The sequence below is a fragment of the Ptychodera flava genome (genome assembly GCF_041260155.1).
Source record: "Ptychodera flava strain L36383 chromosome 23 unlocalized genomic scaffold, AS_Pfla_20210202 Scaffold_23__1_contigs__length_28996876_pilon, whole genome shotgun sequence".
NCBI lineage: Eukaryota > Metazoa > Hemichordata > Enteropneusta > Ptychoderidae > Ptychodera > Ptychodera flava.
In genome coordinates this window covers 6350350-6377190 of record NW_027248277.1, presented here as the reverse complement: position 1 = coordinate 6377190, position 26841 = coordinate 6350350, and the positions used below count along the sequence as shown (strand labels likewise).

Below are 26841 nucleotides of genomic sequence, written 5' to 3'. Positions count from 1 at the left end.
GAAGTTGAAAATGCGATAAAAATGACTGAAAACCCTAATCCTCCTACCAGAAACTTGATAAATAACAATGGTACATTATCTAATAGACTAACAATAAATCTACTTAGCTATATATTCCGAGTACCGGACGAAAACGGTAGACGATCCGACACCCCTGTGCTGTGTGTCATGCTGCCACCATGCCGCACACTGATGAAGTCGCACGAAATTGAACGACGCCGCTCTTCAATGCAAAATTTGATGACGTTTTGCGGTTAATTTTGCGACAGTCCAATTTACCGTAAAACGAAGTTTGGTAACGCACGTACCGAGAAAAAGTGACACACATTGTTTCACCATTCTCTCGAATGTTCGCCTAACTAGTAAAAAATAAACAAGTGCACGTTAGTTTTCTTTGTGTTCTAAAACGTAAACTGTGATTGGGTTGGCGTATTTCGAGGTCTATATAGGCTATATGGGAGAAGGCTGAAAATGTGTTTCATACCCTGGTATATCTAAAACCTTCTCACTCGCTTACGTGAGACAAGTCAAACGAACGCGCGCGCGCGCGACCATAGTTACACCTAAAGACGAAACGTACACTTCAGTCTCAGATCTTCGTCGAACGAACGCGCGCGTCCATAGTTACACCTAAAGACGAAACGTACACTTCAGATGGTCGTTGAGGGCGTCGCATATGCCATCTTATGCTTTTATTGTTCCAGGACGCCCGTGGGTATACATGATGATATTGCACAGTATTGTCGATCATGTGATGCGTGTCAACGAACATTTCCAAAGGGAAAGGTTGGTATGGTGCCACTTGGGAAAATGCCACTACTTGACACCCCATTTAAGAGGGTGGCTGTTGATTTGATAGGACCTATAGACCCAGTGACAGACAAGGGGAACCGTTATATTCTAACAGTTGTTGATTATGCGACCCGTTATCCTGAAGCAGTGCCACTGAAAAGAATTACAACTGAAGTTGTGGCCGAGGCATTGGTAGGAATATATAGTAGAGTAGGAGTACCAGAAGGCATTTTGTCTGACTTAGGCAAGCAATTTGTGTCGGATGTCATGAAAGAGGTTAATCGGCTGTTGTCGATCAAGCAATTGACTACAACCCCATATCACCCAGCATGCAATGGGTTAGTTGAACGATTTAATGGTACATTAAAATCCATGCTTAGGAAAATGTGTACAGAGCGTCCTAAAGATTGGGATCGGTACATTGGGCCACTCTTATTTGCATACAGGGAAGCCCCACAGGAAAGCTTAGGGTTCTCGCCATTTGAGCTCTTATATGGACGCACAGTCAGGGGACCCATGGCAATATTGAGACAATTGTGGACAGGGGAAACTACTCCACCTGATGTAAAATCTACATATCAGTATGTGCTTGACCTGAGGGAAAGACTGGAGGAAACTTGCAAATTAGCCCGTAAGGAATTGCTGAAATCACAGTCCAGGTACAAGTATCATTTTGATAAGAAAACTAAGGATAGGCATTTTAAAGTAGGAGAAAGGGTGCTATTGTTACTTCCTACAGAACATGACAAACTCAAAATGCAGTGGCAGGGTCCATATGTTGTCAAAGAAAAAGTTGGTCCTATGGACTATCGTTTGGAGATAAAGAACAAGCTAAAGCTGTATCATGCCAACTTGTTAAAAAAGTATGAAGAGCGTAAACAAGCAGTGGACAAATATAATTTTGTTAAATCAGGTGTAATGCAGAGTGTTTGTGTCGGAGTAATTGAGAGTGGAGAAGATGAGCATGGGGTAGATGGTGATCAGTGGTATGTGGACGAGTTGATAGAAACTACTCCAACAATAGGGAAAGAGAGCATGGAAGATGTGCATGTGAATAAAGAGTTAAGTGCTGAACAAGTGAGAGAAGTAAGACAAACTCTAAGGAGATTTACGAACACATTGACTGATATTCCAGGCAAATCAAATGTAGGAGAACATGACATAAAATTAATTTCAGATGATCCAATAAGATCAAAACCATATCCACTTCCTTTTGCCTCTCAAGATACTGTGCGCAAGGAGGTTGAAAGTATGTTAGAGATGGGAGTGATTGAACCGTCAGATTCTCCATATGCCTCGCCCATCGTGCTTATTAATAAAAAGGATGGTACAATAAGATTTTGTATCGACTTTAGAAAGCTAAACAAAGTCACTACATTTGATGCAGAACCAATGCCAAATTCAGAGGAACTTTTCACACGACTAACAGGAAGCAGGTACTTTACCAAATTAGATCTAACAAAAGGGTATTGGCAAATCCCTATGGCTGACGATGCAAAGGAAAAGACAGCTTTTCTCACCCCTCAAGGATTATACCAATTTCGGTTTATGCCTTTTGGCCTCGTAAATTCACCTGCGACCTTTAGTCGGCTTATGAGGAAAGTTCTGAAGGGATTGGAAGGAAGAGTTGAGAATATCATAGATGACATACTCGTCCATAGTAAAACTTGGAAGGATCATATTGATACTATAATTGAGGTTTTCAATCGTCTTGAGCAGGCAGGTTTAACTGCAAAGCCAAGCAAATGCTTTGTTGGATACCACAGTCTAGAGTTCGTAGGTCATTTGGTGGGACGAGGGCAATTGCAAATGGTGCCTCAAAAGGTTTACGTCCTCTTGGAAACAGAACGTCCATACACAGTTAAGCAAGTCAGATCATTCTTGGGAATGGCAAGTTATTATAGAAAGTTTATACCAAACTTTGCCACAATTGCAGCACCTTTAAGCGACCTAACAAGGAAAGGTCAACCTAAATTGGTTAACTGCGGAGAGCTTCAGGAGAAGGCATTTACTGATTTGAAGGGCGCCCTCAGTTGTTACCCTGTGTTGAGACCTCCAAATTTCACAAAGCCTTTCATTCTGAGAACTGATGCATCAGACAGTGGACTTGGGGGCGGTGGTCTTACAGGAACATGAGGGAGAAAAATTTCCAGTGGTTTATGCTAGCCGTAAATTGCTTAGACGGGAAACTGCATATTCTGTGATAGAGAAAGAATGTTTGGCGTTAGTATGGGGAATACGTAAATTCCAACAATATCTCTATGGCAAAGAGTTCCTGATTGAGACTGACCACCAGCCACTTATATTCCTGAACCGTGCTAAAGTATCAAATGGTCGACTTATGCGATGGGCTTTGTACCTGCAGTCCTTTCGTTACAGGATTGTTGCCATAAAGGGTACAGACAATGTCGAAGCAGACTATTTGAGCAGAAGCGCAACAAAGTCAGATGAGGTTAACTGAACGTTTAACAGTTCAAGTGAAAAACAGTTTATTCAGTACAGATACTTGTGATTGAAGTATTAAGACGAAAAGTTTCATCTTAAAAGGGGGAGTAGTGTCACAAAGTATCAAAAGTGTGTGGTTTTGTCTGTGTTATATGTGTCTTGTCTCTTGTCATGCTGATTGGTGGTTATAGCAGTCAGGTCTATGTATGTGTATATAGAGGTGGTGAGATAGTTAGTGCTGATTGTATAACTTTCTGAAGAGAGCTCTGAGACAACTTATGAATATTCGGGTCACCGGCCAGAACAATAGACAGTGGAGCAGTGAGAACAATGACTATGAATTAATTATCCTAGCGGATGAATAGTACAGTGGGTGGAACTGTGCACCTGGGTTGGCATATATAAAGGCTCCAGTCAGTAGCAGCAAGGAGAACGAATTACACTGAGAAACTGATAACACCAGGATGATATATACCTGACTGGAAGGCCTGTGCGACCATGTGCCTGAACATGAGCCTACAAGATGAGTGAAACCACACTACTGACCACACTAAACTCCGCTGGACATGGACTCTGAGAGACACTGTGAGCAATCCTGAACATTGAGACACTGTGTGCAACCGTGTGATACTGAACTGTCAAGGACTCGACAACCTGCAACAAGCCATTAGCAAGAGTAGGGCAAGTTTTATGAAAGCACCACCCATTTGTGACTCGTTACATGTTCTATGTCCTTGTGTTGCCTTTACGGTTTTATGTTGTGTTGTTCTATTTTCTGATATATTTCATACATGCAGTGCACCTTGTTGTCTGCTTAGCAGTCACGATACTGGTGACTGTCTCTTTATGATATTTTGTGTGCTATAGTACCATATGCATATGATTTGAGCTTCAGAAATAAATACGCTCATAAACTCGGAAACCTGTTTGTCTTGATTTTACACTTTCACTGGGGGTCCCAAAGAGAAAGAACCCAGTCACAAAGGTTTGAGTAGGCGTACTTCTGCACCATCGGGAAAACAACCAAGCCTTGGACATATATATATATATATATATATATATATATATATATATATATATATATATATATATATATATATATATATATATATATATATATATATATATATATAAGCAAACCTTCAGTGATGTCAGTGAGTAGTGACTGCTTTCGAACTTATGATGGATGGATATCAGTTTCGGATATATGCATAACTGATAAAAAATAATTAATTCTTTTTAAAATATTTAAAGGGTAATACTGATCAAGCCATGAACCATTTAGAAAACTTCTACTCTTTGCTCACGAATAAGTATTTCTGCTTGTGTTAATCCGTACCCTGGAACATCATCGTAGGATGCACAGGATCAAAAGTAAGTGATATGTGGTAATTAGTATACAGGAATATGCAATGGTACATTTCTCTATGCCGCCAACGTTTTTCCAGGTGATAGCTCTCAATTACTGCTGCAGATATCTTATATTAAATTAATCCAAAAATTCAGTTGTAAAATATATGTTATTCAATGACAAAACCAAATTTATATGCAACCTGATACTCATATGTTATAATTCGTCTTTCTAGAAAAGCCTTGGGTGGTCTTCTGACAATCACGCTTCAAAAGGAAAACAGTATGATTTACCTATCTGAGTGAGTATTGTGTATAATTAAGTTATTAGATGTTATGCCATGATGTCGTACAATAATGTCACTCAATTACAATATACAAAGATAACGTCGACTGGTCGTTGCTAAATTTGCTCAGCCAACAAATCTACATTCATTCTGTCACTTTACTTTCTATGTACACAGCTTCAAGGAAAATAATCCTTATGTTTCAAACTTCCTACAAATAAAATGACAGATGTGTGTTATCCCCAGAGTTATTCATCTGTGATATCAGTTATTTAATAATTTTGTCAAAAGGTAGTTTCACTTGATATTGGCACTTATACGAAATCGTACAGTGATATGACCATGTGAGCTTGTAGCACAGAGCGATAGTACTGCAATTAGCTGCAATAATTGTAGTCTTGGTTGTTGGTAGGGATTGGGCTTCTGTTGTGCGGCTCGCGCCTTGCCCCAACCAAGGCTACAATTTCTATACTCATATCTGCACGTAAAAAACTGTCATTTTTCCGCTGCAAGGAGCACAGTTTGACCATCGATACGTGGTTTCAAGGATTCTAACATTATCTGGGAGTAGGATTGTGGTGAAATTTGCACACAGTTATGCGAGATTCTCTGATAATGCGGCCTTTGAGCGTCCACTGCAGATCTACAGTGGCGTTTTACGTGCAGATATGAGTATAGAAATTGTAGCCTTGGTTGGGGCAAGGCGCGAGCCGCACGACAGAAGCCCAATCCCCACCAACAACCAAGCTACAATTATTGCAGCTATACTGCAATAATCAATTTTATCACATAGTACTATAACATTCTGTTCTTGTAAGTAATATCATAAATCATCATAAATGGGTTGCATAAAATACATGACTAGATGTCTCATATTTTCCTCTTGGAAATTCCCAACACAGAATTCTGAAAGACCTGCTAGCCGACACAGTCACCAATGAAGATAGGACCAAGAGGAAAATGTCGTGCTCACAAGGTAGCAATGACTGTTTTACAACGCTTCTTTTGTTTGAAATGAATTCGGACGAGTCATTGTTATAAGTAAAAGCCTAGACTTTACTACCAACATCAAACAAAATACGATCTTTCTATGTGTGCTTCTTTCATTCATAGGGACTACCCTATAGCGGGATCTATGTTGACTGCTTGGTTCGCAATCACGCTGTATTCGTACATAAAGGTATTACTTTTTTATCTCTAAAAGGCTATTTAATTGACTATTTGACTTTTGATCGGTATGCTAACCAAATATGAACGCATACATGTTCTGCAGAAATTTGACGTTGGCAAATAACAATGAGTGATTATGAAATTATGCCTCGTCATCGTCTGAATCACTGTCAAAAGAGTAATCAGCAAAATAGAATCGAAAACATGACAATTGCATTCGGCATAAGAGATTCGATAATATACGTTATAGATCTCGAAACATACAGAATATCATATCATCATATATAACTTACAATAACAACTTACTTTTCTTAAAGACAAACATTGGAGAGTCCATCTACGAGCTATTTGTTGTCATGACGACCAATGCTGGTACCGAGCCTCGAAAAATACTAAGGGTAACAACTAATTTTATTACTCTAATCTGCAATGATTGAATGAGGATTTTGTGGAAGAGACCAAAAAGCGGAGCGTGAAGTATGACTTTGGTTGACATAAACCTATCTGATCTGTGTAACAGTAGCAATTGTTGAAAACTTCCCAAGTAGCGGTTTGATTGTTTGAGTATATTTTGCTAATGTTTTTGAAAGTTAGAAAGAATCTTTAAGTTTAAAATTTCTAATGTATTTAAAATACCCAAATGAAAAACGTGTAAGATGGTGTTGACAGAGCAGCAACAAAAGTTAGACAAAACTGTGTTAAAATTACATTTGAATTATTTGAGCCTACATAAATACATCTCTACAATCTATATTACATTTGCATTTAATATATGGCAGGGTCCAGCGAAAGAAAAGTTTATCAGAATCTGTGAGGAAATGTTGACAGTCGATGAACAACATCGATCTGGCTTTCCTGCTCCAATCAAGTTTATGTTTGATACGCTTGACAGTGTTGCTGAGAACAGTGGTATCGATGATAGATATGTCTCTGAAAGATGGAAATGTGACAGGTAGTAAACACATATGTTATCCTTTTTTATCACACGGACTGGTGTAGTTGTCACCTCAAACTTACAACCTGTCGGATAAATCTTACAGTTTCGCTCTTGCCTAAGCTGATTGAAAATATTATATTTATAACAAATGGAGAGATTTAGAAAATATATGAGACAATTACATAACCCATCGATTGTTCATATTTTATTTAAAAATACCAATTGAAAAATCGCAGTCGAAGATATATTACCGAGCAGATGGATATTTGTTAATGAATTAGAATTAATGCAATTGATATATTTCGGCTTATGCTTTACATATCGATCAATATGACCCTGCAATAACTCTCTTATACATCCTTTTTTCACGCTAGGGTTTGGGGGACTGAATTTTGAAAGGTTCGCAATGAACTTCAGTCACTGAAGCAGACACACGATGCTGTCAGTTCCACTCACCCCTTCAGATTATGATTACAATATGACATGCTGCCCTATGTCCATACTCAGGTTACACAATCAGTTTGTACAGGATGGTTTGAAAATGTCTTTTTGATCCAGTTCTGGTTAGAGTCATGCATGTTGATTTTGATTTTTTATGCATTTCTAAACTAAAATTCATCGGTTTTCCTCGGTCATAAAAATGTAATATTTACATGGACCTTCATGTAGAGATGTGAGAAGCATTCATGCAACGTGGGGCGCGTTCTTCCTACGTTAGATACGTTAAGGTATATGATGTATTCTCCAGGTGAAGGACGTTATAAGTTTCTCTTGTAAACATGTGTGCTGAATTATATAACTCGACCCATTGTGCTACAAATTCTGATGCTGTCAGGTATTGGGTCAAATGGCTGAAACCAAGGGTGGTACACTCCCGTCACTTGCGTATTGTTCATTAGTTTTGCACAATCTCGTATTACCACTGATTTATGGGATTTTTAGTCTTCAATTTTTGCACAGTACTTGTTCATGTAACGAACGCATGAATGCTTGCTCACGTTACAGCTTACATCTAGGATTATGGGCCAAGATATTACAGTGCCCGGAGTACATTTTTGACATTAATCCATCTGACAATGTAAAAAGGGGTCTTGAAGTGATAGCGCAGGCCTTTGTGGAGATCTCCTGCAAGTCCATGGTAAGTATATATCCAATTTAGTAATTATGCCTTTAAGTTTGATGCATTTGCATATAAACCGCAATGAATGTCAGCAAAGGTTTGTCCCTTATATCATAATTTAAGAGTGAAATACATACCCATCGTTTATCATAATCTCCACGTTCCTCTTAATTTACACGTTTGTTACAAACTGAGACCAAAGAGATTATTCGCAATGTTAGCAAAATTTTTATTTTCGCTTGCAAAGCACGAAGTGAACTTCAAATGGATACTGTAAAAAAAATAAATATTTATATATTTTCACTTGTTCCTTTGCCTGAAATGTATTTTTCTGTTATAATGACTCTAGCACAGACGGCGGAGGCCTATAGTGCAAATAAAATTCATTATTATTATTAAACTGCAATGAACGTCAGCAAAGCCATTGTACTTTAAACGTCTCTTCAGGAAACACTGTTATTTCTGCTTAATTTGCCTGTGAAATCAAATGGGATATCAGGAAACGCAGTGAGAAGAATGCATAATACAAATACAGACACACAGCAGAGCCGGAGACGTGTACTCTGATGAACACTGTGGTGACACGGTCATTACGTCACTCGTATTTTCCTTCGAGAACAATATTGGGGAATAATATCTAAATATGCTAGTATTTATAGGAGAGAAAAGAGTGAAACAAGTCAAACTCAAATGTGCTAGAGACATGAAGATATGTAAGACATGAATGTTACTTTATAGCCACTTGTGCCTTTTGTCTCTAAGAACTCCCCTTCAGAAATGGATGAGCTGTACGAAGAAATATCAACATTCAAGACTCAGTCACAAAAGCTTTTTGATAATATAAAGGCTTTACCAAGTGTCAGCGAGGGTGCCCTAAAGCAATATCTGGAAGAGCATTCACAGGTTTGTGATATTAATTTACAAAATATTTATTTAGTTTCATCAAGAGAATTTTGTTATTAGGCATACGAAAACAAGAACAAAAATACAAAACTTTACACAAAATGACTACATTGTGACTATGCCGACTTGAAGGATTGCAATGGTAAAAACGTTATGGAAAGGGTGTTCTTTTATATACAGGATAACGTCGAATGCGTTTTCTTCAAGTGCCATTGATATCACCATTCACATCGCGTTTGCTTTATTTCGTCTTAATATAAATTTTGCAGTGAATCAAATTTCTTTTATAGTCGCTCTGAAAGCAATGACGGCCATTCTCCATTATTATATGCAGGTGTATAACGATAATAGCGCAACTAACAACTCTTGCAACAAAAATTACGCCAAGAACTGAATTGGTAAAATAATGTTCTCGACTTACGTGGCACGCAATGTTCATTAAAGTCGTTGGAAAATAAGCTTGTGCATGCCATATGCGATTTACGTTCCTCTCACCATAACTTCTTTGCCTAGGATCAAAGTGGTTCCTCAGACAGACTGGCAGCCTTGGATGAGCTGATCAAATTTGTTATTGGATTCCATGATAAGGTACTGCAAATACTAAATACATTTTGGTCCAGATTGTTTCAAATGTAGCTTTTACTGCGTCAGCACTTTCACCTTTTAGAAAGAAAACATGATTCGGATTCTGATTTTCACTTAGGGCGTGTCTACGCACATTGTCTAGAATATCGGTATTTCTTCAAGAAATTAATTCTTCCAATGACCATTAACAGATAACGGAGGCCCTGCAGAATGATGAGAATTGCAAGAAAAAAGGTCTTGCAGTCACGTTCATGGGGTTGATATCTTCAATGATTGACAGTCAGTACGAACAGATACCTGGCGAGTATGAATCATTGCAGCCAAGGCCAGTTGTCTACTATGATAGCCTTCATCAGTTACCTTCGAATCCTCCACAATACCGAGAACTGTATCCTGAACAAAGGTCAAAGTATATGGTGCTTCAGCGACACAGGAAAGAACGACCAGAGGAAGCTTCCTCTCAACACACACCGTCAGAGTACCAATCAATACAACCAGAACCTAAATCACAATACACTCATCTGAAATTCAATTAAGGATCATGTGATAATTTGAACGTTACTTGTTATCATAATCACACGAGTTATCTAAGAATCATGTTTCCAAACAAATTGTGCACGGCGGCAGTTGAATTAATTAGTTAGCATTTTTTGAGTCGGAGATCCTTACAGAATTCATTAACTAGTTTCCCCTTTAATGACCACTTACTTAAAACAGTTACTAGATGCCGTTTGATAATTTGGAACGCTTTATAATGTATTACCGGTAGTGTCCATAGCTTCACAAATGATACATAGTGTCCAGTTCATGTCTAGCACCGGCTTCCCTAACAGACATTGTGTAGGTTGCAGGCGTATATAATGCAGCACATATACAAGCATTATTTCAACAAGTATAAACATAAGGCTATTTGTAACGACTGAATCCCCTGTAGCTCTGTATATGACTTCTTAGAACAATTAGAATGTCGTTTTTTGGTTTCGAGTTTTCAAGAGATCTTTCAAGTCTGCTGTAACCGTTCATAAGTTTGTCCGTAACGTTGATATATGCGTTTTTAAAAATCAACGAAAATGTTCTTTTTTCTAAATATTATTCCTTTACAGATCGAGATATATACTAGCAAGTGGCTTTTTGGATGAAGCTTTTATAAGCATGTACTTTTTTCTATTCAAATATTACAATTATAGTAACAATGTCACCTCTATAACGATATTAAGTGACATAATATCTAACCAGTTAGCAAAGTTCATATTACTTGGTAGAGTGTTTATCATGTTATTTGATTTTCTTTTTATATGCAGTACTGTCAGATGATATTAATACTTTTTGCCGTTGCGACAAGAATTTTTTATTGATGGAATGGAAAATTTGCACGCTATCTCAAATATGATGGACAGTACGTTTCAAAATTAATTTTCTTAGAATACGTTTTACACAAAGATGCCAGATGGGATTATTTTCTTTTCCATGTTTATGATTTTAATGTTGCATATAACGTTTACTGGTAACTAAAATTAATGTTTTCATATTTGCGATTTTGTTCATATTACAAATATAGTCGTGGTTTAAATGCTAAAATTAAGTAGCAGACTTTCGATTTTTACCCATTATGTGCAAATAAAGTCATAATTCAAATGTCATAATCAGACAATGCTTTATTTCCATGAGCTTTAATCGACGAACTGCGCCTCTAGTTCCACGAAATGAGGCAACGTAAATTGCGGCGTATCTCTGACTTTACTAAGAATTATTGATCAACCAAGTTTAGTGTTTTTCCTGGTCATAAGTAATTTTTATAGTTAGCTGCCATTACATCTAGCTTCGTTATGTATCATCCCCAACCGGTCATTCACATTACTATGAAACGCAGTTTGCGGGTATATGTCTGTTTTAGAGAAATACAATCATGGGATGTTAGCATTGGCAGGAGAAATGACGTTTGACTAATCGTAATTCGGTGAGAGTTTGGATGTACATGAAATCGTTTTACAGAAAGTCTACCATTGATCTCCGGTGCATGTGACCTGAACAAGCAAATTTCAAACACTTTGATGAAGGTCAAGAATCTAAAATGTAAACCACAGCTGATGAATGAACTGATCTGCTTCATGGGAAGTCGAGATAACAGCAACGACTATTACACTGAGAACGATGATGGAGATGAGTATGAGTATGACGACGACGACAACGCTGACGACAACGAAAAATTATATTCACGACAAAAGTAAATTTCTCTTGTTTTAAATATTTTTTAATAAGTACCTACTTTCCCTTTACGCTACATTGATTATAAGCTATGAATAATGCAATCTGTTTAAGGCTGATTCTGATTACTCGTTGATGAAACATTGGGTAACTGGAAAAGAGACTAAAGTATCACAAAAACACATTTATAGATGTTTGTCGGCAATTTGTGAAACAGATATAAATAGAGAGGTTGGAAGCACTTAGAATATTTATGCCATTTTGGCCTGCTTGTATTTTTTAGTGAGCTCATTCTTTTTGACGGCTTCTGCTTTGCCATACTTTTGCTAAATTTAGTAGATCAGCGTAAAATATGTTCTCAAAAGTAAAAATTCAACCGTTTAAAGAATATAAATATCCTAGTTTGCAACACTTCCGCAGATATCACGATATTGCTGTGCAGTGCATGAGACAACAAACTGTGTACCAGGGTTTCAGTGAGTACTTTACACTTATAGCTATATTGCGTCGAGTCTTGGTATCAGTTATTCTTATATTATGCCTGGAATCGTGTTGGTCATGATGTGCCTAGACTGCTAGAAGTTTCCCCCTGCTAAAGCACCCGAAACTCATCTTGTCGATTGTCTTTTAATCAATTGAAACACACATGGTCTCTGCAATCGCAACGAATGGAAATTATATGTTTTTACGCTCTTGGAGCTATTTTTCGTAACTTGTCCTTGAATCGTTTGCCACACTGAACATTTTGTTTTGAGAGCTTCAAATGCAGAAATGGGATATAGAATAAGAATAGGGCACAAAGTTACTGATTTCCGACGAGAGTAGAATTAAAGGGCAGTCGTGGGGACAGGTTTTTTACAACGCCCTTCTGGTATATTGCTCGCGTGATCTTTCTTGAGACCCGGGAGGTAACCAAAGTTTTAGTATAGGGCTTGTTGCCTAAAACAGACCATAACGTTAACAAATGAAAGCTTTAACATTAACATTTTGAATTTGAATACGTCATTATCTCCCTCGTGGCCCACTTTGCGCTGTGACCACTGACATGTATTCGAGATTGATGAAAATAGTGTTTCAATACTTTTGACAAAGTTTCCTTTTTGAAAGTTTGAGAAAGAGTTTGAAATCGTTCTTTTCCATGCGCTCTTGAGCTTAATCATTTTTCGTTAGAAAATATTATATATATATATATATATATATATATATATATATATATATATATATATATATATATATATATACATATATATATATATATCTTTTATTTTTCAAGACATGCTGCTTGCGATCCTCTTTGCCGCCCTGTTGCCAATCATTCTCTGCTCACCCGATGAACCATACGTGTCTGAGGAATGGAAGTGTTCACATCTTACAGTGACTGAGTATGATGGTGTCGTGATGAACGCAGTTTTTCAACAGGAAGTAGATTGCACAGAAAAGTTGTGGAATTTACGTGACGAACTTGAGGAAAGTGAACCATTTGAGACCAAGTTTATTTACAAAACTATTGGTCCGTTCATTGAGGGAACCAAAACATATCGACTCGTTAATGTGAATCAAGACAAATTGGACAAAGCAGATTTGGTAAATAAAGGGTGTAGTTCTCTTAATTAATCTTCGTTTTTACTAAATTATTTTACTCTTTTAATTTGTGGACGCTCTAAGATTCTTTGTTTCTGAAATAGAAACAGATGCCGAAGTGGAAAGATAGATAAACTGAAAGAGATCCGGTGAGAGAGGTATTAAGGACGCATATTACCTTCTCCTTCTCATGATTATATGTTTGAAATCTTTAATAGCTGTTTTCTCGCTGGTTGTAACGACATATATCTTAACGCATTTGAAATACATCAAGTACAAAAACGTCTATTATGGGGCTCATTTCCGTGATATCGAATGTAACAAATATGGCTTTATATTATTCTCATTGCGTCTTGTAGATGTTTGATGTTTCGTTTATAATACCATATGAAACACTGACACACTCAAGTGTGTTTATGCACAAATTATATGTTGTCGATATTTAGCAATTGTCTTGTTGTTTGACGTTTCAGGGATCCAGGATTAAAGGTGAGGAAGTAGTCATGTGTTTCAATGGAACGCTGGACTTCTATGAGGGACACAAACTGAGAGCAAAAAGCATCAAAATGGATGTAAGTGAGCTGTGACTGGATAAGTTGTAATTTTTATCATTTGGTAATATTTTTGTCATTTGATTTAATAATATACTTTCTCTTTCTATGTATGTATGTATGTATGTATGTATGTATGTATGTATGTATGTATGTATGTATGTATGTATGTATGTATGTATGTATGTTAACATGTAAGGGAGGGATGGAAGGACGATCGGTAGGACGGAGGGAAGCAGGGGCGCACCGAGGGACGGGATAATACCTGATCTCTACTCTAGATAAGAGTTCTTCATAAATAATACCATTGTACCTTTTGCACGATGTTCAAATATTCTGGTTTTCTAGCACTCTAGGACAACAAGGACCTAACTAGGACCTTTCTAGAACTAACAAGTTAAATTCTGCGTGTGAGCATGCTGGCGGAGTAGAACAAGAAAACATAGTTAGCATTTATTTAAAAAGACAGTGACAACTTCAGGAGAATCTGAATCTGAATCAGACAAGACCGAAATACATACATAAGTTTGTGTTTCTCTTTCACGGTTTTTCAGGAATGTCCTGAGCGATTGGCTGGAGAAGTTTGGTGGAACCCTTCTGGAGAGGTTACATTATCTACGAATGTAATGTACTGCATGCATACCCATGTTGACGACTACTTCCTATACTATTGCTTGTACCACCATCCTGAGACTGATATCGAAACAGAGTGACAGATTCTTGACACTGGAATAATGCCGAGGCACATTCGAGAAACAAAGTTGATTTTTCATTTTTCATTTTCAACAGTCCAGATATTCTGGCGCCGGTGATAGAGGTCATTGTTCAACAGCATTATACTTTGCTTTTTATTATCCGTGATATTGTCTAAATTGTCGTGTTAAAGTCAAAAATGTTTATTATCAACCTCAAAGAAGATGATACCTTATCTTGTATTGTAATTCGAGGAACTGGAAAAAAATAAACATCTATCATTAAGCAGAACGTGTGAGGTAGAAGACACTTTCCGAAACCGACTGTAAAATTGAAAGACAACATTAATAATTTTGTACTCGTGGGTTCTGCATGGGTTATTCTCTTTGTATTTCTCTGTCTCTCCCTCCATTGTTCCCCCTCTCTGTCTGTCTGTCTCTGTCTCTCTCTCTCTCTCTCAAATTTTCAGGTTTACCATTTATAAATATGATTATTTCTGTTGTGGATCGTAATATGTAAAGGATATATTCCACGGAAACACATCTTTCAACCCTTCAAGACTATAATTACTGCGTTGACTTGAACGCCAATAACCGATTGGGACTTTCCTATAGAGTATATATCCTAACGATGCCTTGCTTTCTTCCAGTGATATTTGGGGTCGGACAGTTTTTTGTTTTACATATTTGGAAGAATGGTTAAAATGAAAGAAAGACATCTACAGAGAAGATATTTCTCTAGAAAATTTGCAGCCAAGGTGATGTTTCGAAAAGCAATTGTACTCCATGATCTCAAAGTCTAGGCAAAATTGCTCGGTATTGATATGCACAATGCTCAGTTTCACTTTTGAGGAAAAAATACCTTGAATTTTTGTACATTTACATTTAAAATTGTCGTTGTAACCTGTGTCAACTCTGTGGGGGAAAAATCACCGATTACAAACACTACATTAAGGCAATGGCGACAAACGTCAGCTATGTCCAACGAAAAGAAAAGCAATATAAAAATAGTGGTCAAAGCTTTACCCCTTAGTAGTGCATTATACCTTGAGGTGTATGATAAGATGGTGCAACTCACACTAGTATTCAACCACCGTTTAGTAGTATGTATGTCTGTTTAGAGTAAAGGAAAGACATTAATTTTAGAGTATGGATCCACAGAAAATTCCGCACTTATTTTCGTACACTAGAGCTGATATCGACCTGATGTCTATGTGCTAGTCTAATTGTTGTGTTTTTCTCTTTCTGTCTGGCCTAAGATATGGAATATCGGGACCAACAGATTGGGTTTAAACAATATTTGGAACGCACACTTACGTTAACAATGTTTTTAGCATTAAAATGTCGCTCTGTTTGGCTCAGTGATTGTGTGATTGCTATGGCTGACTCTTTACGTGAAAATGGTCGTGTTTGCGAGCAAGAGTGCTATTCATGGCACTTTCTGTGGCAAATATTGTATACGTGTCAATTTTTAGCACATTTGTGTCATATAGGCGTAACATTGCTCTGACATATTTCTCCGCGATTTTAACATTATTATTTATAATTTTTTGACACTTAGATGCAATATATTACAAGCAATATGTTAATTTGAGAAGATGGTGTTTTTTGAATAGCCTCAATTGACTAACAAAATCACCTCTGCCCAATATCGTCGATCTGTATTTTGTTGTTCATTATTTATTACAGTTGTTCTGATTCGTGACATTATGAAGTTTGTAGCATAAATAAAGTGACTGCTTTATCCCTAATTTTCCAACAATTTCACTACAATGCCTAGAAATATAATCTAATGATGCACAAGAGGAAACAAAAATAGACCATATTACTTCGTCTACAGACCACTCATTCAACGGTACATGTGTTTCACATTGTACATTCTTCCATTACATATTTCCACTGGTATATTTTTGTGTTTCTACCGCCCCAGTGATTTCGCATTGAAAAGACAAATAAACCTAAAATAGATGTAAGCTGACTAACCTCCGCGATATTGATGTTAAGTGCAACATCCGTTTGTAAGATATTTAGCGTAATGTACATAATGTATTTACACTTCAGAGAATTACACTTGCGGAGGATCACACCCAAAGATGATATCAAAAATGATGAATTTTTAATTAACCAAATTGAACCGAGAGAGTTGGTTTTCGATCGGAATGACGTCCGGGAAGGTCGCAAAACACTGTTCAGTCTCGCTTACTTTGACAAAGACTTCAACAAAAATTGTCGTAAAATTAATCCTAACGAAGTATCCTAAGGAAAAGCCACACTATCATTTTCATTGCCCCTTAAATAATAGTTTGATTGTCGGTTTGTTGGTTGTAACCCACAACTTGTATCTGTTTCAACATAGACACCGGAAACGCTCTATAGTTTTGAACAATCGTCCTATCGCACGATGTGCAGACATACTGTAGCTCTCAGTGCGTTCGGATATGTCTATAGGTCTGCAGAGTTTGTGATCAATAAAACACTTCAGAATCGAGAGTTGCTTCATTGAATTACATTTGAAATGAATCCATTCATACAAACTGATGTAGACTAATAGAAATAGGTGACAAAACCGTGACTAGTACCAGACGGAAAGGAGAATATTTACATCATTTAAACTCTGTCGATATGTTGCATCGATTTATATGTCAGTCTGTTCACATGATAAGTGAAACCATACCTAGATTTGACTCAAAACAGAAAATTAGTCACTGTCGCTTCACGCGATTACAAATGATATTCGTAACTTCGGACTAGTGTTTACGAGTGTGGCAAGCAGGGTACGCTTTCCAATTCCGAACACCTTGTACCACCACAGCATAGTGGTTCGCACACAAACGCTCTTTTCCACTTCATCCAAGGACCTTGTAAGTTATTTAGTTGCATCTAATGACATTGATTATCAGACCTGTCGCGATGTCTAAAGGGAAGTTAGGGAGTCCACTGAACCAGGTCTCTGTAAATCCTAATATCTGTGCAGAATGTCTTTTCATCGCCCACTTGGCCCTTGCACTAGCAGTAACTCCTGAGACATGTAGACTTCTGAAAAAAGTGGTCTCTATTTAAAAAAAAATGAAATAAACCGTCAAAGAGATACTGCACATTTCACACTATATTGAGAGCGGTAAATAGTAGCTCCTGTAATTTTCAAACTAATTTTCATTACCAGGGTCTGAGAATAATATTCAAAAACAGATAGACTACACGACACTGTATGAGCAACACAAGGGACATGAGACTAAAATTTTGCTCATAATGACGTGTCAATATTGCCGGCTATCAATTAATGTAACATCTGTAATTTTTGAATGATTTCTCACGACGGCTGTTGCGTTACCTAGCTTAGTATATGAGCGTTATATTACCTCAAAGTTATAAAAAGACAACTTGTTCGAGAACATAATGTGCGACATGGAAACACTGCGCAGATATCACAATATTGCAGTCCAGTTCACGAAACAGAAAATTGTACCAGGGTTTCAGTGAGTGCTTTTGTAGTTATATTTCATTACGTCTTGATTTTCATGTAGGTCATGTTGTGCTCTGATTACTAGAATTTTCCCATTGCCATGATAAACGAAAATCACCATGTTCAATTTGTCTTCAAATCCTTTCAAAATATACACAAACAATTTCTAAAATTGTGAATCGTTCACCACGGAAGTTAGATGGTAAATCTGCAGGCCTTAGGCCGAAGTTTCTTTACACTAATTCTTCATGATATTACTAATTACGTAATGTCAGTCCTTTACCATTGAACACTGTTTTCACATTAATAATTACGTTTTGAAAGCTGCATGTCAGCTTATGCCGCAAAAAGAATTGTGATAATAGGTGCGTGTTTCATGATTTTAGGTTAATGTTAAACTGAGGAATGGTTCGCAGGACAGTCAGACTTTTATATTACCCTTCTAGTATGCTGCTTTTCAGGTGTACTTTTAGGCCTATGAGATACCAAATGTTTTCAAAGTCTTGTTTTGTGAAAAAGACAATTTTAATTTTAGTTTTTTAATTAGGGAGTTAACAAATGCCATTTTTAATTTAAAGCATTGATAAGTATTATGTCATGTGTTTCTCTCTTTCCTAACTTTTTTACTTTTAGTTTATTTATTCATTTCGTTAATTCATTTCCTACGTCCGAACTTTGTCCTGTTACAAGCAATTTATGTTCTTGATAATGAAAGACAAGCGTTCTGAATGCATCTGGTGAAGATTTAAAATCTTCTGTCTAAAGGCGCGCGTGATCTTAACCATCGTCTGACCAAAAATAACTCATGTAAACATCTAATGTATATTTATTCCATTGTTTTCTTTTCCGAGAAATGCTTTTGGTGTTCCTCTTCGCCACTTTGCTACCAACCGTTCTCTGTGACTCCGATGAACCGTTCGTGTCTGAGGAATGGAAGTGTTCACATGTCACAGTGACAGAGTATGATGGTGTCGTTATGAACGCACTTATTCTACAGGAAGTAGATTGCACGGAAGAGTTGTGGAAATTACGTGAAGAACTTGAGGATAGTGAACCATTCGAGACGAAGTATCTTTATAAAACAATTGGTCCGTTCATTGAGGGAACCAAATCATATCGACTCGTTGGAGTGATACAAGACGAATTGGACACGGCAGATTTGGTAATTAAAGGATGTAGTTCTGTCACTAATCTCTATTTTTACGAAAACGCTTTACCTGTATTTTTGAATTAGTGAACGCGCTAAGTTTCTTTGTTTCTGAGATAAAAACAGATGCAGAAGCGGAAAGTTGACAGACGAGCAGAGATCCGTTGAGAAAGTTTCGAAGGACATAGCTTGTATTCCCTTTTCATGTTCCAATGTTTAGAATGTTTAAAAGTTGTTTTCACCTCTTCCTAGAATGCTGGGTGCAACGACATATTTGAAATGCATCAAGTATGAAACACTCAAGTGTATTCGTGCACATATGATGTATTGTCAATATTTAGCAATTGTCTTGTACTTTAACATTCCAGGGGTCCAGGATTAAAGGTGAGGAAGTGGTCATGTGTTTCAATGGAACGCTGGAATTCTATACCGGACACAAGCTGAGAGCAAGAAACATAGAAATGGACGTAAGTTTGCTTTGACTGGATAAGTTGTAATATTCATAGTTTTCTTATATTTGTGTCGTTTGATTTCAGAATAAACTTTCTCATTCTACTCTCGTCGTCAAGTCGAAATGCTCCGATTTCAACTCATCAACACAGCCTGTGTGTCTCTACTAACCAATGATTTTGTTTCCAAATGAATGTAAGTCAGCTAAATCTTGTGACTTTGATAATTGTTTTTCGGTATATATTTTGCTATAAATGTCAACAACAGTTTCTTGTTATTTTCCAAAAAGCACATTGAGAAAAAGTATCAAGTTTGTCGACTCAGCCTACAGATGTATGAAATTCAGTATTATGTGATGTACTGTTCCGACGTAAATGATAGTAGCATATTTTAGAGGTATTTCACGCTGTGTTTGTGAGCTATAAAATATAGTAGGGCTGAAAATAAAGTTACAACTAAAATAGTAAAGCTTTCAAAGCTTGGGCTAACACTGCTTGTCGATATCAACACTTTGAATAATTTAGTCCTCATGTGTGTATGTATGTGTGTATGTGTGTATGTATGTATGTATGTATGTATGTATGTATGTATGTATGTATGTATGTATGTATGTATGTATGTATGTATGTATGTATCCATGTATGTATCCATGTATGTATCAATGTATGTATTCATGCATCCATGCATGTATGTTCACGGAGGGAGGGACGGAGGGAGAGCCGGGCGGAGGGGGTGATGGACGAACAGTTGGTAGGGGGAAGAAGGGACACACGGACGTAATAATACCTGAACTCCACCCCAGATAAGGAATCTTCATATACAATAAGATTGTACCTTTTGCACAATGTTCAAATCTGCTTGTTTTCTAGAACACATTAGAACAACAGGGACTGTTGTAGAGCTTGAAAGTTTTAATTCTGCGCGTCTGAACGTGCTTTTTAGAGTCGAACAAGATAGCTTAATTGGCATTTGTTAAAAAGACTAGTGACAACTCAATAGGAATCTACAACTAGACGGTAGCAATAATCAGACAAGACCGAGTTGAATACATGACTTTGTGTTTCTCTTTGTGGTTTTTTAAGGAATGCCCTGAGCGATTGGCTGGAGAAGTTTGGTGGAACCCTTCTGGAGAGGTCACATGGTCTACGAGTGTGGAGTACTGCACCCATACCCATCGTGATGACTACATTCTATACTATTGCATGTACCACCATCCTGAAAATGATAAAGAAACATAATAACAAATTTGACATTGAAACAATGTCGATTGACACTCCAGAAACGAAGCTGATTTATATTTTCTCATTTCAACAGTCCAGACATTTGTAGTGCCGGTGATAGAGGTCAACAGCATCGTATTATGTTTTCCTTTGCCCTGATATTGTCTAAATTGTTGTTTTGAAATTAAAAATGTTCATAATCAACCTTAGGGTGGATGATACATTTTTGTAGTGTAATTCGACGAGCGGGAAAAAATTAACATCTTTCATTAAGCTAATCGTGTGAGGTAGCAAGAACTGTCCGAAAGCGATTGTAAATTTGGAAGACAACATTAACAATTGTGTACTCATGGGTTCTGCATGGGTTATTCTCCTTGCTCCTTCCCTTCTTCCCCTCAGTCTCTCTCTCACACTCTCTCTCTCTCTCTCTCTCTCTCTCTCTCTCTCTCTCTCTCTCTCTCCTTGGTTATTCTCTCTTGCTCCTTCCCTCCTTCCCCTCACACAATCTCTCACTCACTCACTCACTCATTCACTCACACACTACACTTACACTTACAGTGTACAACTGTTAATTTGGGAGACAACAAGTAAGTTGTCACAGGTCCTGCAAGCCCTCCCTCCCCTCTCTCAACCTCCCTCTCTCTGTCTTTCTCAGATTTTCAGGTTTACAATCTATATAACTATTTTTCCGATGTGAATAGTAATATCTAAAGGACATATTCCACGTAAACACATCTTCCAACCTTTCGAGACTATAATTATGTGATGACGTGAACGCAAATAACCAATCGGGACGTTCTTATGTACTATATATATGCTAACGATGCCTTGCTTTCTTCCAGTGATATTTGGGATCGGACAGTTTTTTGTTTTACATATTTGGAGGAATGGTTAAAATTAAAGTAAGGTATCTACACAGAAGATATTGTCTCTACAAAATTTGTTGTCAAGATGGTGTTTCGAAAAACAATTGTAAAAAAGATTTATTAGTGGAAATCTTCAGCGGGTCATAATATCCAAAAATTGCCAAATCCCAGAAATCCAATGTTTTCACGTTTGAATCCTTATTGCCTTGACCTAAGATCTTATTGTGTATTCGTTACCTCTCTAGCCCCATGATCTCAAAGTTTAGGCAAAATTGCTGGGTATTGCTATGCACTATGCAGAGTTTACTTTTGAGGAACATTTACCCTGAATTTTGTACATTTTACATTTGCCGTTGTATCGTGTGTCAACTCTGTGTGGGGAAAAGCACACATTGCAAACAATACATATACGGCGATGGCATCATAGTCCAATGAAAAGTAGGAACTATCAAGTTAGTGGTCAAAATGTTTCCCTTAGAGGTGCTTTATAACTTATGCATCCAACGCACACCAATATTCAACAACCGTTTAGTAGTATGTATGTCTGTTTAGAATAAAGGAAAGAGATTACTTTAAGAGTACACTAACACTGCTGGTGGACAGAATTGTCCCCGAGGTTATCGTTCGCCCAGTTAAAGCGATGAAATTCGTTTCTTCGCTTCGATAAAGTGTGTATGTGCGATGTATGATAGTGAGCATGCGTGCGTGAGTGCTTCACGAACTCTACAACGTGTTGAAAGGTCTCAGTCAGAAAAATGTAACAACTTAGCCGGCTATTGAACCACTCTTTTTGGGAGTGGAGATTTAGCCGACTGGTTCTGTCTCGGGCCTCTCAGCTAGGCGACTGATGCTGTATGTTGTGGTTCGAATCCGATTGAAAACTATCCGTATTTTCTATCCTTGGTCGGTAACACTGCTGGTGGACAGAATTGTCCCCGAGGTATCGTTCGCCCAGTTAAAGCGATGAAATTCGTTTCTTCGCTTCGATAAAGTGTGTATGTGCGATGTATGATAGTGAGCATGCGTGCGTGAGTGCTTCACGAACTCTACAACGTGTTTAAAGGTCTCAGTCAGAAAAATGTAACAACTTAGCCGGCTATGAACTACTCTTTTTTGGGAGTGGAGATTTAGCCGACTGGTTCTGTCTCGGGCCTCTCAGCTAGGCGACTGATGCCGTATGTTGTGGGTTCGAATCCGATTGAAAACTATCCGTATTCTCTATCTGTCTGGCCCAAGATATGGAATGTCGAGACCAACAGATTGGGTGTAAACAATATTTGGAAAGCACATTTACATTAACAATGTTTTTGCATTAACATTTACCTTTGTTTGGCTCAGTGATTGTGGGATTGCAATGGCTGTCTCTTTACGTGTAAATGGTCACACATACATACATTTGCGAGCACACCTGTTGTAAAACAAGGGTACTATTTTTGTGGCACTTTCTGTGGCAAATATTGTATACATGTCAATTTTTAGTATATTTGTGTCATATGGGCGTAACACTACCCTGACATATTTCTAAGCGATATTAATATTATTATTTATAAATTTTGACAGCTTAGATGCAAATATATTATTATTATTATTTCACTTTATTTCGGACTAAATATGTCCATAGAAATCTCAGTACAATAATGAATTAAGGTACAAATAAATAAATATCATAATACACAATGAGGAAGTGATTTTAGTGGTGCATTATCATGCAAAAAAAACAACCACAACCGCTTAATGGAAAAGTGATTTTATCCACATTTTGCGGAGATCAGAAATAAAATACATGCAATCATAAACTTGACGTACACTCGTATTTCCTCTGCGTGATAACCGTACTATAAAACCATACATTTGTTTTCTAAGAAGAGCATCAAGGTTGCATAGCCCATTTGTGACAAACATGGAGCTGGCACTACTTCGTCTCTCATAACCCCCAAAAATACGGGCGGCATTGTTGTAGGCAACTTTCAGTGTTCTCATGGCATCAGCAGAATATTTGAACCAGAGGTGGCCACCGTACAGTTGAGAGCAATACACTTTAAAAATTCTACATTTCACTTGAAAAGAGCACAAGGAAAATTTCGTTAGCAGCATTATTTTAATTTCAGAAGATGGTGTTTTTTGAATAGCCTCAATTGACTAACCCCAAATTACCTCACCCCATGTCGTCGATCTGTATTTTGTGGTTCATAATTATTACAGTTGTTCTGATCCGTAATATTATGACGTTTGTAGCAATAACAAAGTGACTGCTTTATCCCTAATTGTCCAACAATATTACTACAATGCCTAGAAATATAACCTGATGATGCACAAGAGGAAACGAAATGGACCATAGTAATTTGTCGCCAGGACCACTCACTCAACGGTACATGTGTTTACATTGTAAATTCTTCCGCTACATACTTCCACTGGTATATTTTTGTGTTTCTACCAAATCAATCGTACAAAGCCCCACTGATTTCGAATTGAAAAGACAAATAAACCTAAAATAGATGTAAGCTGACTAGCGTCCGATTGTTGTTAAGTACAACAGTCGTTTGTAAAACATTTAGCGTAATGTACATATTGCATTTACACTTCGGCGGATTAACACTTGCGGATGATCACACCAAAAGATAATATCAAAAACAAATAGGCGTATTTTTCTCATTGCGTTCGCTCACATGAGTGAGATGTAATAAATTAACACCCGATCATTTTGCTTTGAATTTTTAATTAACCAAATTGAACCGAGAGAGCTTGTTTTTGGTCGGAATGACGTTTGGAAGGTCGAAAAACACTGTTCAGGCTCGCTCACTTTGATAAAAACTTAAACAATTAATGTCGTAAAATTAATCCTCACGAAGTACCTTAAGGGAAAGTCACATAGAATGAACTTAAGAGGGTACACTTTTCATTTCCCCTAAAATAATAGTTTGATTATTGGTTGAAACCCACACTTTGTATCTGTTTCAACAAAGACACCGGAAACACTCTTTAGTTTTAAACAATCGTCCTATTGCACGAGGTGCACACATAATGTAACTCTCAGTGCGTTCGGATATGTAAATAGTTGTGCAGGGTTTGTTTTCAATAAAACAATTCAGAATCGAGAGTGGTTTCATTTAATTACATTTGAAATGCATCCATTAACACAAACTGATGTAGACTAATAGAAATTCGTAAATAAACCGTGACTAATATTCAATGTTTTTCTCACCAGTATCTTTGTTTGTTTGGGTAAAATGTGCCACGCATTTATAGCTGTCAGTGTCCAAATACAAAACAGATTAAAGACACAGTACTCGTCTGTATTATGCTTTCCGAAGTACTCCACCTTGCCAAACATTTATAACTGTCCAAATACAAAACAGATTAAAGACACAGTACTCGTCTGCATTATGCTTTCTTAAGTACTCTACCTTCCTCTTTAAATATTCCGAGTATAGCTTAAACTATTTGCTACATTCAAATCATTTAAACTTTGACGGTATATTGCATCGATATATATGTCCGTTTTTTCACATGAAAAGTGAAAGCATACGTAGATTTGACTCACAGCAGAAAATTTGTCATTGTCCCTTGACGCGATTACAAATGATATTCGTCACTTCGGACTAGTGTGTACAAGTGTGGCAATCAGGGTACGCTTTCCCGTTCCGAACACCTGGTGCCACCACAGCATAGTGGTTTACAACGCAAAAGCTATTTTCCATTTGATCAAGGGACCTTGTAGGTTATTTATATGCATCGAATGATACTCATTACAGGACCTTTCGTGATGTCTAACGGCAAGTTAGGGAGACCACCGCACCAAAAGAATATGACAAAGTATGGTTCTGTATGAGTCGCCAAGCTGAATGCTACGTCTCTAAACATATATTATGGAATAAAAGTGAATTGTTCTATATTAAAACAAAATAGTAAAATCAATCGTCTAAGAGCTACAGGAAATTTCATACTATCTTGTAAGCGGTGAATGTTAGCTCTTGTAATTTTCACACCACTTCTCATTACCAGGGTCTGAGAAAAATATTCAAATATAGATGGACTACACGACACTATATGAGCAACAGAAAGGAAGTGGGACTAGCATTTCTCTAATAAACACGTGTGAACATTGCCGGCAATCAATTATGTAACATCTGTAATTTCTGAATGGCTTATTATGACGGCTGTTGCGTTTCCAGTCTTTTGATTAGCATTGTATATCTGCGTTAAATAACCTCAAAGTTATAAAAAGACACTTTCTTCACGAATATAAATGTGCGAGTTTGAAGCATTGCGCAGATACCACGATATTGCAGTGCAGTTCATGAAACAGAACATTGTACTTCGCTTCAGTGAGTACTTTATCAATTATTGTAGTTATATTGCAATGCGTTTTGATTTTCATGTAGGTCATGTTGTGCCCTGATTACTAGACTGCTCCCATTGCCATGATAAAAGTTACCGTGTTCAAATTGCCTTTTCAAAAATACTCACACTATTTCTAAAATTGTGAGTTATTTAGCACGGAAGTTATACGATGATCCATTGTTCTAGACATTAAAGCCGTATGCCTCAACCTATCTTTTTTGCAACGATTCTTAATGATTTTACTAATTACATAATGTCAGTCTTCTGCCATTGAAAACTATTATCATATTACATCATTACATTTTGTAGGCTGCAAAACGACTTACGCCGCTCAAAAAAACGGGGATTCACAGAGTCCATTTCATGATTTTCGGTGAAAGTGAGGAACGCTTTGCAGGGCATACATTTCTATTCTCTTCTTAGACTACTATGCTGCTTTTCTGGTCTCCCCTCTCACCTCTGAGGTAACAATGATTTTTAAAAGACTTATTGTGTGAAACGACAACTTTATTATTCCCAGGAAGTTAACAAATGTCATTCTTAATTGAAAGCATTGATAAGTATTATGTATTTGTTTCTCTCGTTCAAGACTTTTTTACTTTCTTTCATTTACTCAATTTCGTTTTTTCATTTCTCCCGTCGGAACTTTGCCCTGTTAATTTACATTCTTGATTATGAAAGACGAGCCTTCAAATTCACTCGGGGAAAGTTTAAGGGAATTTGAAATTTGTTTTTA

The 26841-nt window shown here is 37.2% G+C and overlaps 3 protein-coding genes across 9 annotated transcripts in view; all 3 read left to right on the top strand.

Moving 5' to 3' along the window:
- Nucleotides 1-427: 427 nt before the first annotated feature.
- LOC139124092 (plexin-A2-like) lies at nucleotides 428-11149 on the top strand. 3 transcript variants are annotated; one of them, XM_070690226.1, is made up of 9 exons: nucleotides 2930-3913; nucleotides 4824-4889; nucleotides 5988-6054; nucleotides 6362-6442; nucleotides 6824-6996; nucleotides 7987-8119; nucleotides 8864-9004; nucleotides 9518-9592; nucleotides 9781-11149. In XM_070690226.1, the coding sequence occupies exons 2-9, from the start codon at nucleotides 4873-4875 to the stop codon at nucleotides 10123-10125; spliced, it is 1032 nt and encodes a 343-aa protein (XP_070546327.1). In that variant the 5' UTR covers nucleotides 2930-3913; nucleotides 4824-4872; the 3' UTR covers nucleotides 10126-11149. The 3 variants fall into 3 exon arrangements, 2 of the variants coding, with proteins under 2 accessions (XP_070546327.1, XP_070546328.1); XM_070690227.1 differs by lacking the exon at nucleotides 2930-3913 and adding an exon at nucleotides 4498-4611; XR_011549861.1 differs by lacking the exons at nucleotides 5988-6054; nucleotides 6362-6442; nucleotides 6824-6996; ... (2 more) ...; nucleotides 9518-9592; nucleotides 9781-11149 and adding an exon at nucleotides 5777-5851 and having other exon boundaries at nucleotides 428-3913.
- Nucleotides 11150-12206: 1057 nt separating this feature from the next.
- LOC139124101 (uncharacterized) lies at nucleotides 12207-21126 on the top strand. Of its 3 annotated transcripts, none has more exons than XM_070690243.1 (4): nucleotides 12207-12270; nucleotides 13068-13378; nucleotides 13849-13947; nucleotides 20761-21126. In XM_070690243.1, exons 1-4 carry the CDS (start codon nucleotides 12240-12242, stop codon nucleotides 20914-20916), a joined length of 597 nt encoding a protein of 198 aa, XP_070546344.1. In that variant the 5' UTR covers nucleotides 12207-12239; the 3' UTR covers nucleotides 20917-21126. The 3 variants fall into 3 exon arrangements, with proteins under 3 accessions (XP_070546344.1, XP_070546343.1, XP_070546345.1); XM_070690242.1 differs by lacking the exon at nucleotides 20761-21126 and adding an exon at nucleotides 14481-14961; XM_070690244.1 differs by lacking the exons at nucleotides 12207-12270; nucleotides 13068-13378; nucleotides 13849-13947 and adding exons at nucleotides 17983-18094; nucleotides 18933-19243; nucleotides 19597-19695 and having other exon boundaries at nucleotides 20761-21074.
- Nucleotides 21127-26001: 4875 nt separating this feature from the next.
- The window catches only part of LOC139124099 (uncharacterized), a 29726-nt gene continuing 28886 nt past the window's right edge, over nucleotides 26002-26841 (top strand). For all 3 annotated transcript variants that reach the window (XM_070690240.1, XM_070690239.1, XM_070690236.1), the window contains exon 1: nucleotides 26002-26089. In XM_070690240.1, coding sequence (XP_070546341.1) covers nucleotides 26011-26089 — 79 coding nt within the window. In that variant the 5' untranslated portion in view covers nucleotides 26002-26010. The remainder of the gene's footprint in view (nucleotides 26090-26841) is intronic.

Coding starts and splice junctions, on each gene's coding strand:
- LOC139124101 (XM_070690242.1), top strand. CDS start 12,240: ATGAGACAACAAACTGTGTACCAGGGTTTCA. Junction 12,271..13,067: donor AACTGTGTACCAGGGTTTCA/GTGAGTACTTTA, acceptor TTATTTTTCAAG/ACATGCTGCTTGCGATCCTC. Junction 13,948..14,480: donor CAAAAAGCATCAAAATGGAT/GTAAGTGAGCTG, acceptor ACGGTTTTTCAG/GAATGTCCTGAGCGATTGGC.
- LOC139124092 (XM_070690226.1), top strand. Junction 9,005..9,517: donor ATCTGGAAGAGCATTCACAG/GTTTGTGATATT, acceptor TTCTTTGCCTAG/GATCAAAGTGGTTCCTCAGA. Junction 9,593..9,780: donor TTATTGGATTCCATGATAAG/GTACTGCAAATA, acceptor GACCATTAACAG/ATAACGGAGGCCCTGCAGAA.